General features: G+C 39.9%; 1 protein-coding gene across 1 annotated transcript in view; it reads left to right on the top strand.

Moving 5' to 3' along the window:
- Window positions 1-13,349, top strand: part of LOC111869292 (cGMP-specific 3',5'-cyclic phosphodiesterase) — a 114,714-nt gene that overhangs the window by 97,011 nt on the left and 4,354 nt on the right. The window contains exons 15-19 of the mRNA XM_023860691.2: window positions 220-363; window positions 1,820-1,999; window positions 2,232-2,385; window positions 6,763-6,908; window positions 9,338-9,421. Of these exons, the coding sequence (XP_023716459.1) occupies window positions 220-363; window positions 1,820-1,999; window positions 2,232-2,385; window positions 6,763-6,908; window positions 9,338-9,421 (708 nt within the window). The remainder of the gene's footprint in view (window positions 1-219; window positions 364-1,819; window positions 2,000-2,231; window positions 2,386-6,762; window positions 6,909-9,337; window positions 9,422-13,349) is intronic.

The following is a 13,349-nucleotide window of genomic DNA, read 5'->3' as shown; positions in this document are numbered from 1 at the left end:
CCCACACACAACACAATAAACTATTTCTCACTTACCAAATTACTTTTCTTCTCGTGCTTCAGATGTTTAGCTGTGTCTCGACTGAATTAGGTTTTCCTTCTAGGAATTATTTAATGTTCCATTCTCCATAATTATTATGTTCTGCATTCAGGGCACAAGTCACTAAGTTCTGGGTCTGTTGTCTCCTGTCCTCAGAGTAACGAGATGTTGAACTTGCAGGTGTTGTGCCGTTGGGTTCTGAGCGTCAAGAAGAACTATCGACCCGTCAAGTACCACAACTGGAGACACGCTCTCAATGTCGCTCAAACTATGTTTGCCATGCTCAAAACCGGCAAGATGGAACGCTTCATGACCGACCTAGAGGTGAGCTGAGAATCGTCGCTCCATCGTCAGGTTAATCAAATTTAACAGCTGATCTATGTAAGCAACGCTGTAACTTCATGGCTAAGTTTCTGATGAAAGAGGTAGCTCGTTGGAGAACCTATTGGTGTCATGCATGAGCTTGGTAGGACCACAAGGGTTCCAGAACCGAGAAGTGGAAGAATGAAGAGTTGCAGATAGCTAGAATGTGTTTGTCTGATTCTTGAATTCTGACGACGCTTTCTCAACCGTAGACCTTAGTTCAACGGTGGTATGGGGGAAATAAAGAGACGCAAACGATGTGTGTTCAGAGAAGAGACATGGGCTTGTAATATTTGGGGAGGCAACATTTATTTCCTAGTTCCAGAACATGGAGTATTTTAATTGAACTAACTCTCTCGTTTAAATATTTAAACATTCAGTTGCCACTTCAGGGAAAAAATACTGCGTCTCCATTACAAACACCAACCGGTTAATAGTGTTTGGGAATATAGTCACAGTTTTTCCTGAGAATCATACGAAACAAATAAACATACTTTGTGTTCAAAAATGCGAAATTTTATGCTAATCGACCATAAAGATACCAATGAATTTTATATAAAAAATTTTTATGTGTTAAAGAGTCACACATATACTTAGTGAAGTTGGGAAAATTTTGGATTTGACGAATTTACTATAGTCCAAATTTATACTAGCGAAAATCATACACAGAAATTAAAATCTAAACTGTGTAACTTTATCATAATCATCATCGTAATCATCTTCATCATCATAGTTGGTAAAACAGACCTCTTTGAGCCATAGCCTTCCTTAGAAAATTCTGCCAGATTCGTGTCTCAGACCTTCCGGTTTTCGCTTCTTTGGATTTCGCAGCAATAATATTTTTTTTACAGAGCAAGGTCGTCAGCCTTGCATTTAACCACCAATCCGGAGGACCAAGTCTCTGAATTATATCCTCCAGTGAGGCCGCGCCATAGCTCATGAGGTTAGTCGCCGGCTTCCCACCGTGGTAGCCCGGGCTCGAGCCCAGGTCAGGTCATGGGAGATTTGTGGTGGCAAAATGGCACTGGGGCAGGTTTTCTCCTTTCCCCTGCAAAATTTTCATTCCATCGACTATTCCACATTCATCGCCTATCAACCGGGATGGTACAATATGCCAGTTAGTGGCCGATGTACCAAGTTGCTCAGTCTCACTCCACTCTAAGAAAATAAAACACTAGAAACCTATGCCCTCCAGTGAAAGGGTGGCCCAGTTACACTCCAAGTCACGGGGTTCACTTTTCGTCGCCTTTTACGACTCGCAGGGATACGGTAGATATATTCTAACCAGCCTCCACACGGAATATAAATTTATATTCCGCTATATACACTGAAACATTCTAAGGGAAGCAGCCAGCCAGAATCCTTCCTATAGCTTCCTGTTTGACAGTTATTTTAAATGAAGCGTGGATTTTTTCAGATTCTTGGTCTGCTTGTGGCATGCCTATGTCACGATTTGGACCATCGTGGCACCAACAACGCCTTTCAAACCAAAACTGAGTCACCGCTTGCCATATTATACTCCACCAGTACCATGGAACATCATCACTTTGATCAGTGTGTCATGATCCTCAACAGTGAGGGAAACAACATATTCCAGGTAGGCCTTATGACATATGACAGGCGCCTATATTCACGTCATTTGGTTTCAGTTACAATACACAATTATCGAGTTTCGAATATTATCATTATGACCCTTTGGAATAAACGCCATGCCAGAAAATGTCATCAACATGGCGCTTATGAGAAATTAGTAAGTGAGAGTGTCACTATCTACACTTAGTACAGTGCCCTGAAATGTGGCTAAATGGACATCTTATTGCTTTTTGCAGTCTCTGTCAACAGAGGACTACAGGAATGTGATGAAAACGGTGGAAAATGCCATCATCTCGACGGACTTGGCCATGTATTTCAAGAAAAAAGACAGTTTTATGAAACTGGTGGACGAAGGAGAATTTGATTGGCAGAGCGAGGGAAAGAAAGAATGTAAGTCGTGCAATTTCTCGCTAAATTTTGGGTTTTTTAAAGACAACGTTCGAACTGTACACTTTATTTGCGGTGGAAGGTGAAGATGAGTGGAGGGACTCATAGTTTATTTGAAGGCACTATTCCAGGATTCACCTTGAGAGACTAGAGCAAAGGACGATTAACTTCAACCCAGGTTAACCGCAGAGATTCAAACCGGATACGAGTGTACCGCACTGCCGCTACATAAACCTGATCGGTGTATCGAACTAGATGACTTCTTTCATTACAGATACGAAGCAGTGACCATTGTAATACATGTTGTTAGATTTTCTGATACTTGGTAATGTAGAAGAGAATTTTAGCTGAGTGTTGACCCTGTCAGTAGCTCAGAAGCAGTAATAGACAATATCAAGACCCAAGTACGCGTATATGTTGACAGAACTCTTTAATGTTTTCATTCAACATCTATACTATACGTGTGTTGGGGCGGAAAGGTGTACTTCAGTTTGGTGCACACACGTTTTTCAGATGGATTCTTTGCGAATTTGAATATCCAGTTCGGTATTCAAGCTCATTTATTGCTGATATATAACCACTGCAAAATTTTATTTTCGCCCCCGTAACTTATTCATGGAAGTGTTTCTAGGTGAAGAGGACAGATCATGAAGATATTCATTATGTATTTATGTAAATTCGCTCCGTATTAGATTCTGATATTGTCCTCAACGCCACTTTCGGGCTGCGAGACTCAGGGGGCCTCATTCTGCTTTCAGGTAGTCCAAATTTAACTTAAAACATTTCTATTTTGATCAATATATCATCTTAATCTAACCATGGAGTTGATATCGAAAGAAATTAATAAAAAGAAGGTAAAGCTATCCCTGTAACAGGCATTGGAGGCCCATAGGGTTGTGAGACGTCGAAGCTCCCGCATTTTCTAGAATATCGGCTCACAGATGGCGGTGAGATTGAGAGCCTTACGCACCAGCCACCCTGTACCCTCATGAAGATTCCTGGTCCCCATTTCTGTTAAGAGTTTGAGTCGATCCCAAGGCCATAATGCGGCTGGAAGGATGAGCTCAATTGAAAAATTCAGTGACCTCATCAAGAACAGAACCCGTGACCCTTCTGGCTTGTAGCAGATTTCCTCGACCAACTACGCAACCTTGTGTCCATCATAAATTAAAAAATAAAAATAAAAGAAGGAAGCAAAGAATCAATCTGCAGATGATGGTTTCACGTTTATTATAACCCTTTTATTAGTTTTAATCTTGTTTTCCCAAAGATGCTGCTCCTCCCGCGACCCACTTCATGTGATTCGTGTGCTTTGTATGATCCTTGACTTTTTTTGGGCGTGTCCTACCAATTAGGTTAGTTCGAAGGAGATAATTAGCAACGCAGTACTTAATCGGTATACTGAACGAATCAACAAGAACGTGATTATCATTGAGCCCACTGAGTATTAGCTTGAGAGGTCGTTAAATAGTCCGCTGCGAGATGAACTAATCGATGTACAAGAACGAGCGGTCCCGTTCGGTCCCGTTTAATGGGTATCGAAATGCAGTGGCTTTGAACGGCGAGCAACTGTAGGGTGCACGTGCTTGTACATACACTCACGACCAGCAAATATTAACGGCCCTTATGAAACTTTTAAAGAACGTCATATCATTGAAGACCTCCACAGTTTTTAATCCCTCATAGTCACTGGTACAAACATTTAAACGTGATAACTTTGAAGTGGGAGTAACAGTTCTCATTCCCTTTGCTCCAAAGGGAAGCATGGGGTATACACAAGGTGATGTTATCATGCCCTTATGAGCTAATTTTTAAATTTCATTCTGTTACTTGCCGTCTTTTATTCGATTGTTCTTATAAAAGTTCTTGGTCTTCATCTGCCTCTTTTCCAGAAAATGTGAGACAGTTCATCCTTAGAAGACGTGGCAGTTTTGTTTATGTTTTTAAATGTAAAAAAAAAACATCATTAGGTGAATAATTTCTTTATATACCAAAATAACAAATATGGCACATGTTTGACCCTTTTGGATTATTTCTGACAACTTTCACATCCATGAGAATCTGTACTGGTTCAGACTACAGCCACAAAGAGTTGACTGAATAGCACAACTGCTAATTTATAAATCCCTGTATGAAAATTGTAGCAACTAAATGAAACTAGACTTTTTGTTGCTTGTATTGTGTTTGTATTTGTATTATTTTGGAGGGGCCATCTTATATTGCCTCAAGTACTGTGTGGTCCATTGTGTATTCACTGCCTGGCTGGGGCCCTACAGAAAGCCATGAATGTAATGCTGTAGCCAGAACTCTATTCATTGTGTCACTCATGGTGTCCTGTATCAAACTCTAACCATGCATAGCCAAAGATCTCTGTTCTTTTTCTAATCCAAAGCTGGGCATCAGCAAAGTAAGGTAGGGAGATTATTTCTTCTGCCTACATTTCCTGTGCATGGTGTTGCCAAGAGGTCCACAGTATGTAGGTTGTATCTCAGTGTACAGTGACCAGTCAGAAATCCAGAAACCAGCCTAGTGTTTCCTGTCAAAGACTGATAGATTCCAAGACAGTTTATCTGTAAGCCCATATGATAACAATGCAGGATGAGAAAATCCATGAATCTTTTTGGAGGGGTCCCTGGATATGTCTAGACTGGTCCTTAGCGGAGCTGGAAGTTTTCTGAAAATCTTTGGGAACCACTACAATAGACCCTATTGAATGTTGTAGCTAAAGGAACCTAATGAAAGGTGCCCCCAGAGCCATGCATGTAGGAGGAAGGTTAGAGACACTGGGAGGTTGCCTTATATCCGAAAAGCACTTTTCACTACACTGCTTCACTGCTGGATGTGGCATTAGTTCCCTCTTGTTGATCCAATTTGCTTTCAGTCACTACTATATTCATAGACAATGTCAGCCATCATACTTCTAGGTGTTTTGAAGGCAGTTCCTGCTTTCAAAAGAATGAATTCTATGTTTCTGCCAATTTTGCAGTCTTATTATAAGCACAGTGTTGAAGACCTTCTCCATCAAAATATCATGAACTTTCTAAGAATAACAAGTCATTGGATATCTTACTAAGGATACAGACAGATATGAATGATGGGGGAGGTGTAAGCAACAATTGAATGAATGTATAAGGGGGTGGGCCTTCTTGGCCCTTGCACCGTGACCTACAGTGATCTATTGTGCTTTAAGCAACCCTTACTATTGTTTAAAATATGACTGTCATTCAGAAAAGTACCATAGGCTAGTAGTTTATTTGGGGGGGGGGGTGAGATTGAGTCCACTTGGTACATCAGCCACTAATTGGCGTATTGTACCAGCCCCAGATGATAGATGATGATGAATGTGTAGCAGTCAGTGGAATGAGAATTGACAGGGGAAATCAAAGTACTTGGAGAGAACCTGTCTCAATGCCACTTTCATTCATTCATTCATCAGTAATCTGTCAGATGACAGGTCCACAGCCTCTTCCAAAACAGTTTCTCCACTTAATGCGATCTTCTGTTTTTGGAAAGAGACTATCCAGGAAAAGTGATAATGTGGTAGTTTTTCCATTTGCTTTCCACATCGCAGTACAACAGCCGTTCAAACCACTCTGGTCACGCCTGTTGCTATACGAACTTGAACCATCTCGAGCATCATTTTCTCTGTGCTTCAAGTCGCCGCTGATGACGCTGCTTCCGGCATCAGTTTTCGGTGTCTCTCTTCGTCTGATGCCTACCCTTTGACCTGTCCAGCAAGGGAGGCCCTGCCAGTAGCTACGCTACCGCTGGTATAGCTCTCAGGGTCCTTGGCATACTCAAACACCCTCACCACGATAAGGTGGAGACACCAACGAGGGGAATGCCACTTTGTGCACCACAAATCCCACATGACTTGATGTGGGCTCGAACCCCTGGCGCCGTAGTGGGAAGCCAGCAACTAACTGCCTGAGCTATGGCGCTGCCTTCATATGCCAGTAAATGGGTAATGCAGTTGAGTCTGTAGTTGAGGAAAAATGTAACTCTAGGACTCTCAGCTGTCTTGCTGTTTTTCTTTTCTCTTTTGACTTTGCTTACACAAGAATACCATTGGCTTAGTTATGTTTTATTTCACTGTTTGTACTTGTGAAATTCCCAATTCTCACAGTAGTAACTGTTTTCTGGGATGTTATGCCATGTAGTGTGGCATAAGTTGATTGACATTTCAGAGGAACATACTGTCTCCTTCTTCAGCATTGAAAATTAACTGAAGCAGAGTGATCCACAAACCTGAAGATAGAGGCAGTGAATTCTATGGGACTACACAGTGTAATGTCCTACAAGGCAATACTCTTCATATTTCTACTTATTTCATAGTTTTAAAATAATAGTCATGTAAGTATGCTGTCCTATTTGTGACAGTGTTGTGCGGAATGATAATGACAGCATGCGATGTGAGCGCCATAGCCAAACCCTGGGAGGTGCAACATAAGGTGGCCAAGCTTGTAGCTGATGAATTCTTTGACCAAGGAGACTTGGAGAAGTTGCAATTGAACCAACAACCAGTGGTAAGAAAACAGTTCACTGCAGAAGTTTGTTGCTAAAATGAAGGATCATATTCGTTTTGTTTGTGAGGACCAGGGCCTATGAATGCCATAACTAAACCATGGTTGGTGAACATCTTAGAAGTAATTTCTAGGAGTAGAAAAAAAATAATGACCAGCCTTATCATGGTAGCAATATAATAAGCAAACTTGTGAGCCTGTATAGCATAGTTGGTATAGCAACAGGCTACATACAGACTGAATGACCAAGGGGCCGGAGTTGGAGTCCTGGTGGGGGAAAGAATTTTCTCTTCTCCACGTCATCGGGACCAGCTCTGGGACCTACCTAGCCTCCTATCCAATGGGTACTGGGGGTTCTTTCCCTGTAGATAAAGCAGCAGAGGCTTGAAGCTGACCACTGACTCCAGCTAGGGTCGAGGTCAAAAATGTACATCCATACATCCATTCCCTCATATGCCTTCATGGCATAGTGCTTAACTAGTTAAGCACAGGGACAAATTTACCTTTTATGGAAATAATAATGATACTGTTTCATTAATATTGTTTCTTATGTGAGATGCCTGCTTACACTAACTTCCTTCCTTTTTGTACAACTTATGATATGCCTTATGGAACTTCAGATGCATGAAGTGAGGCCACATGAATTTTGGTGCCAGAAAAATATTCAAAGCCACAAATGAGAAATTCTCAGAAGAGATTATAGCTTTAGTTGGTATTCATATATTCTGATTTTACAAGGGGAGGAATTTTTTATAGTTTCCAGCTGGTTTATGTCTGTAATGTTCTCTATCCACAAAAGCTGGCACTAACTTCGCCTATAAGCAGCGGTCGCTCAGTCGGTATAGTTCACTTATGGACTACAGGCCACAGTGTTGTAGTAGTAGTAGTAGTAGTAGTAGTACCTGTAATATATCTGAGTAGTCACATGTCTTAAGTGGGGAACAGTCTTGATTGCCTACCATGAAATGAAAAAGACGAATAAGGAGCTTATGAAGTGATAATATAGGGGATTTGCTGGAATGTGGAGAATTGGAAGGTTAAGGAAACAGTCCCTGAGAAGTATATGTAAGTGTTATAATATATACTTCAGATTTGACTTTTTAAAACCTGAAGTTCATATACATAACTAACTCCGTGGTTTTAGTCCGCAAGCCAACTATACTGACTGAGCAACCGCCGTTTGTGGGCAAAGTTAGTGCCAACGTTTATGGATAGAGGGTGTCATGTGGTCAGCGCAATGGATCCCCACGGCCGTTAATTTCGGTTTTCTAGACTGGAGCCGTTATTTCCTTGAAATAGCTCCTCAATCATCCTGATGAGGCGGAGTGGACCCTGTTCCAGACCCAGTACTCCTCAGAAAATCTGACAGCGCCAGGACTCGAACCCAGAACCTCTGGATCTGTAGCCAGGAATTCTGACCACTAGACCACAGAGGCGGTCTAGTTCATATACATAATATTTAAAAATGTTGTTCCTACCCCAAAGAAAGGGTACTACACCTCTGTTTGAAAGATCAGCCACTTAATGCTGTTTAGGGAAATAATCAGTGTTTATTCTGAAAATTATACAAAATACTTAATACACTCTGTGGGAAAATTGCAGTATGTTTAAATGTTACAGCAAGTGGTAAACATAGCTACCACTGTGCTTTAGTTAGTGGGTTGGAAAGAACTTTTGTACTATATAGAATTTGCAACATACATTTAAAGTTTGAATATGAATTGAATGTAATAAGATAGAACAAAGAACAGACAAAGATTTACAAATAACATGAAACTTTTTCTTTATTTTGAAAATATTATTAAAATATGAGGTTTTAATTCAGCTATAGTGTGTGCTGGGCCATGATTTGCCGAAATGTAGTTGTAGGCCGCACCATAGCTCAAGCAGTTAGTCGCTAGCTTCCCACCACGGCGGCCCAGGTTCGATCCTGGGTCTGGTCAAGTGGGATTTGTGGTGGACAGAGTGGCGCTGGGGAAGGTTTTTGACGAGTACTTCCGTTTCCCCTGCCAATCTTCATTCCACCAAATTCTCCATCATCATAATGACCCAGGGCAGGCTACAATAGGCTAATTAGTGGCTACCGTACTGAGCGGACCCAGTTGGACTCCACCCCCCACTAAGCGAATTTAGAAAAAAAAAGTGTAGTTGTAGTTTCAGATATTTTTCTTTTAAAACTATTATCGCAACATCACTTATAAAGTATACACCACAAGAAGATAAAAATTAGTGGACTGAGATAGATGAACACCAAAGCATAAATAAAGTGAAAGAATTAAGAGTTTAAAAAATTAAAAATTAAATTTTTAATTTTAAAACTTCTAGTATAAGTTGCATGGAAGATGGAAATAAATTAATGGAAAGAATGCACTGCAACTGTATGCTGAAATGCAGCATTATTTAGCTGGTTATTTTCGTGGTTATATTTTCAGGCTATGATGGATCGAGAACGGAAGGATGAACTACCACAAATGCAAGTTGGGTTTATAGACGTCATCTGTCTTCCTTTATACAAGGTACATCTGAAATAGTCCTCTTATAAGACTAGCTCCAGTCATAATTACTATGTGTGTCATCTTGTCGCTTAATATAATATTTATGATGACCAAGTGTCTAATAAAGACTGGCTTTCATTTGAACTGTTGCCACAAAATTCAGGTTGCAGACTTCTGGATTGTTACACCATGTAGCCTTCTAGATGTATACTAATATTTTTGAGGAACTTGCAGGCTACATCTTCCAGGTAAAGTGGAATAGCCAACTCATATTGGCAGGGTGACATGAATGATAGCCTCCTAGAAACAGAAAAGAGGGACAGATGATAGAATCCAGTCCAGATCATAGGTACAGTGAACATGACATTGTGAGAAAAGAGCACTACTCAGGACCAATGCAGACATGGAAGCAGGAAACTGCTCCACATTTTTCCCCAGTTTAGTTTATATCCTTAATGACTCAGTGTCAGATGGATGTAGTGATATGATTTCCAGACATTTAAATTTGTTGCTATAGTAATATATGTAGGTCGTACCGATAGTCATGAGCAACTTTTTTTTGCATGCAACCCAGGAACAGCAGACGAAAGAGAGTATGGTGGTAGGTGGAACCAGATGTTGTGTTAACCTTGAGTGTCTTGTGACATCAATCACGTGACCAGTATCACTCCTAACAAAATGGCCGACAAAAATATTTTGTTTCGTCAGCGTGCCGTCATCGAATTTCTTGTGAAAGAGGAAATCCCTGCAGCAGAAATTTACCAGAGACTTCAGCATGCTTATGGAAGTGTGTACATGGGTGCGAGCAGTGTTCGAGGATGGGTGAAACATTTTAAAGATGGGAAGACCAGCATCGAAGATGAGCCTCGGAGCGGTCGTCCTAGAACAGCCTCAACTGAACGTAAGAAGGAAAGAGTGGATGAGATCATTCAAGATGACAGGCATGTGATTGTGGACACAATAGCCCGAAAACTCGGAATAGGGCACAGTGCAGTACAGGAGATGATTGAAAGCTTGAGCTATAGGAAAGTTTGTGCTTGTTGGGTCCCACAGTTACTGACCGAAGACCACAAAGGTCAGCAAAAAGCCATCACCTCAGAACTGCTGCAGAGATATCTACATGAAGGCGATGATTTTTTGCTCTGTATTGTGACAGATGACGAAAGCTGGTTTCACCATTTCGAGCCTGAAACGAAACAGCAGAGTATGGAATGGCACCATTTGCATTCTCCATCAAAAAAGAAGCCAAAGACAGTGCCATCAGCTGCGAAGGTGATGGGCACAGTCTTCTGGGATGCAGAGGGGTTTATTCTGGCCAAATTCCTGGAACCTTGGCAAACCATCAATGCTGCTCATTATGTCCAGACGCTGCACAAGCTCCGTCGATAAACGTCTGGGATGAAACATATCATCCTGCATGACAACGCTCACCCCCACACCGCTCGCCTCACATTGGAAGCAATTGCAAAGATGGGGTGGGAAGTTCTTCCACACACCTCCTGTACCCTGGCACCCTCTGACTACCATCTTTTCAGATTTGTGAAGGATCAGCTGCATGGACAACGTTTTGAGACAAGGGAGGCAATTCAGAAAGCAGTGTGTCAGTGTCTTTGGATGGCTGGAACGGAATTTTACAGCAGGGGAATTTTCAAACTCCCAGAACGCTGGGAGAAATGTGTACAAAGAAGTGGCGATTATGTGGAAAAATAAAGAAAGGTCTGTAGAGTGAGGTGGTGTATTTGGTTTGTCAATAATAAAGCATGTTACTTTACAAAAAATTGTTGCTCATGACTTTCAGTATGACCCTCGTGTGTGTGTGTGTGTGTGTATATATATATATATATTGTGACGAGTTATCTTACGTCCATCGCCGCGCAAAGGCTACAATGGAAATTGTGGAGATCCCACAGCGACAAATTGTAGCGATGAATTGCCGTTGAGTAACAACGGATGAGACGAAACTCGTTGTCAGTGTATAAAGAGTGTTCCCAAAGCAACAGATTGCCAAACATGTAAGATCGAACCTTGGCGAATGGTGTCTCGTATCCGGTCTGCAGAACACCTACATAAGCCAAGAACCACAGAGCTAATTAGCCTTCATACAACACAGTTGGAACCTAGTCGAGACGTTGCAGAAGTCACGTGATACCAAAAGCGATAATAATTGTATGGTGTATAAGTGTGAGTGTCCAAAAAAGAGTCACTAAATCCGAGACCCACGTGAAGTTATTTGTTGCGTGACACACCCAACACATAACAATATATATATTTTATTTATTAGTTCACCCAATTAGAGCCAGAAGTGGCTGGTAATCTCTAAAAGCCTGAATGGACTTTCATGAGATTTGGTTCAGTTTGATTCAATTCAGTTCAATTTGTGTTTATTTATGTGCAAATTTAACAACATAGAGGCCAATTACAAAGTTAGTACAAGTACATAGAAATACACACAGATAATTAAAGAACAAAATACAAAATATGACAGTCTATATAATGTTAATAAATTAATAATAATTCCAAGAAAAATTAAAGTTAGCATTAACAGGGGAGAAAAATAAAATAAGTACAATTCCAGTGGTTATGCCATTATGTGATAAGAAAGGACAATGCATGTACATACACATGTATATGTTAATAATAACAGTAGCAGTAAATCAATTAATTCTTTCTTATTTGTGTGCTAACACAACATCAAAATAATAATTCAATTCAGTTATTTATTATTTAATAATAATGACACTGTGTTGTGGAGGAAGTTCTATGAAGAAACAAATTGGTATGCATTAAATGTAGTCATAGATTAAATGTATTCATAGTAAATTATATTATCTTTGTTAAAATTAACTCAGCTTTGCTTCCAGCTAACTGATGTGCTAAGAAAAATCTCGCTGGTAATGAAACCCAAAGGTTTTAATGCGATAATACCAAAGTTAACTATTAGACATGATTTTCATTTCGTGCATCCTTCTGTGTTACAATACATACAACTTATTTATTGGGCCATCACAACACAACAGTCAAAGAATTTCAGGGACAACGCCCAGATACAGTTCACTACATGTTTTGGCCACTAGTGGCCATCCTCAGGTGAATACACTTCAACAAACATACACCACTGAACTGCAGCACATAAAGTCCGATACAATATCGTAAATCATTTAAGACAATTATAATAAGAATATAAAATATAGGTTATTCAAAACCAATAAAAGTCTTATATAAGAACAAAATTAAAGCCTGATTGATGTTTTATAACATCAAATCAGTCGTTGGTTCCACTTCACATACGCATCCGTCTACAAATAGCAAATTATGACGTTTCATTATAAAATTGTAAGGGAGGCTCAACAATTAATCTGAAAAAAATATATAATAAAAATAGTATTAGGTTTGTTAAGCTAATATTGGTCTTAATATTGAAATTAAGTAATTTACGTACTTTATACTTCAATTTCAATATTAAGACCAATACTAGCTTAACAAACCTAATACTATTTTTATTATATATTTTTTTCAGATTAATTGTTGAGCCTCCCTTACAATTTTATAATGAAACGTCATAATTTGCTATTTGTAGACGGATGCGTATGTGAAGTGGAACCAACGACTGATTTGATGTTATAAAACATCAATCAGGCTTTAATTTTGTTCTTATATAAGACTTTTATTGGTTTTGAATAACCTATATTTTATATTCTTATTATAATTGTCTTAAATGATTTACGATATTGTATCGGACTTTATGTGCTGCAGTTCAGTGGTGTATGTTTGTTGAAGTGTATTCACCTGAGGATGGCCACTAGTGGCCAAAACATGTAGTGAACTGTATCTGGGCGTTGTCCCTGAAATTCTTTGACTGTTGTGTTGTGATGGCCCAATAAATAAGTTGTATGTATTGTAACACAGAAGGATGCACGAAATGAAAATCATGTCTAATAGTTAACTTTGG

Source organism: Cryptotermes secundus, unplaced genomic scaffold (genome assembly GCF_002891405.2).
Source record: "Cryptotermes secundus unplaced genomic scaffold, Csec_1.0 scaffold124, whole genome shotgun sequence".
In the NCBI taxonomy this organism is placed as follows: domain Eukaryota; kingdom Metazoa; phylum Arthropoda; class Insecta; order Blattodea; family Kalotermitidae; genus Cryptotermes; species Cryptotermes secundus.
Note: the sequence above shows the minus strand (reverse complement) of the source record. Positions and strands in the feature narration are given on the sequence as shown.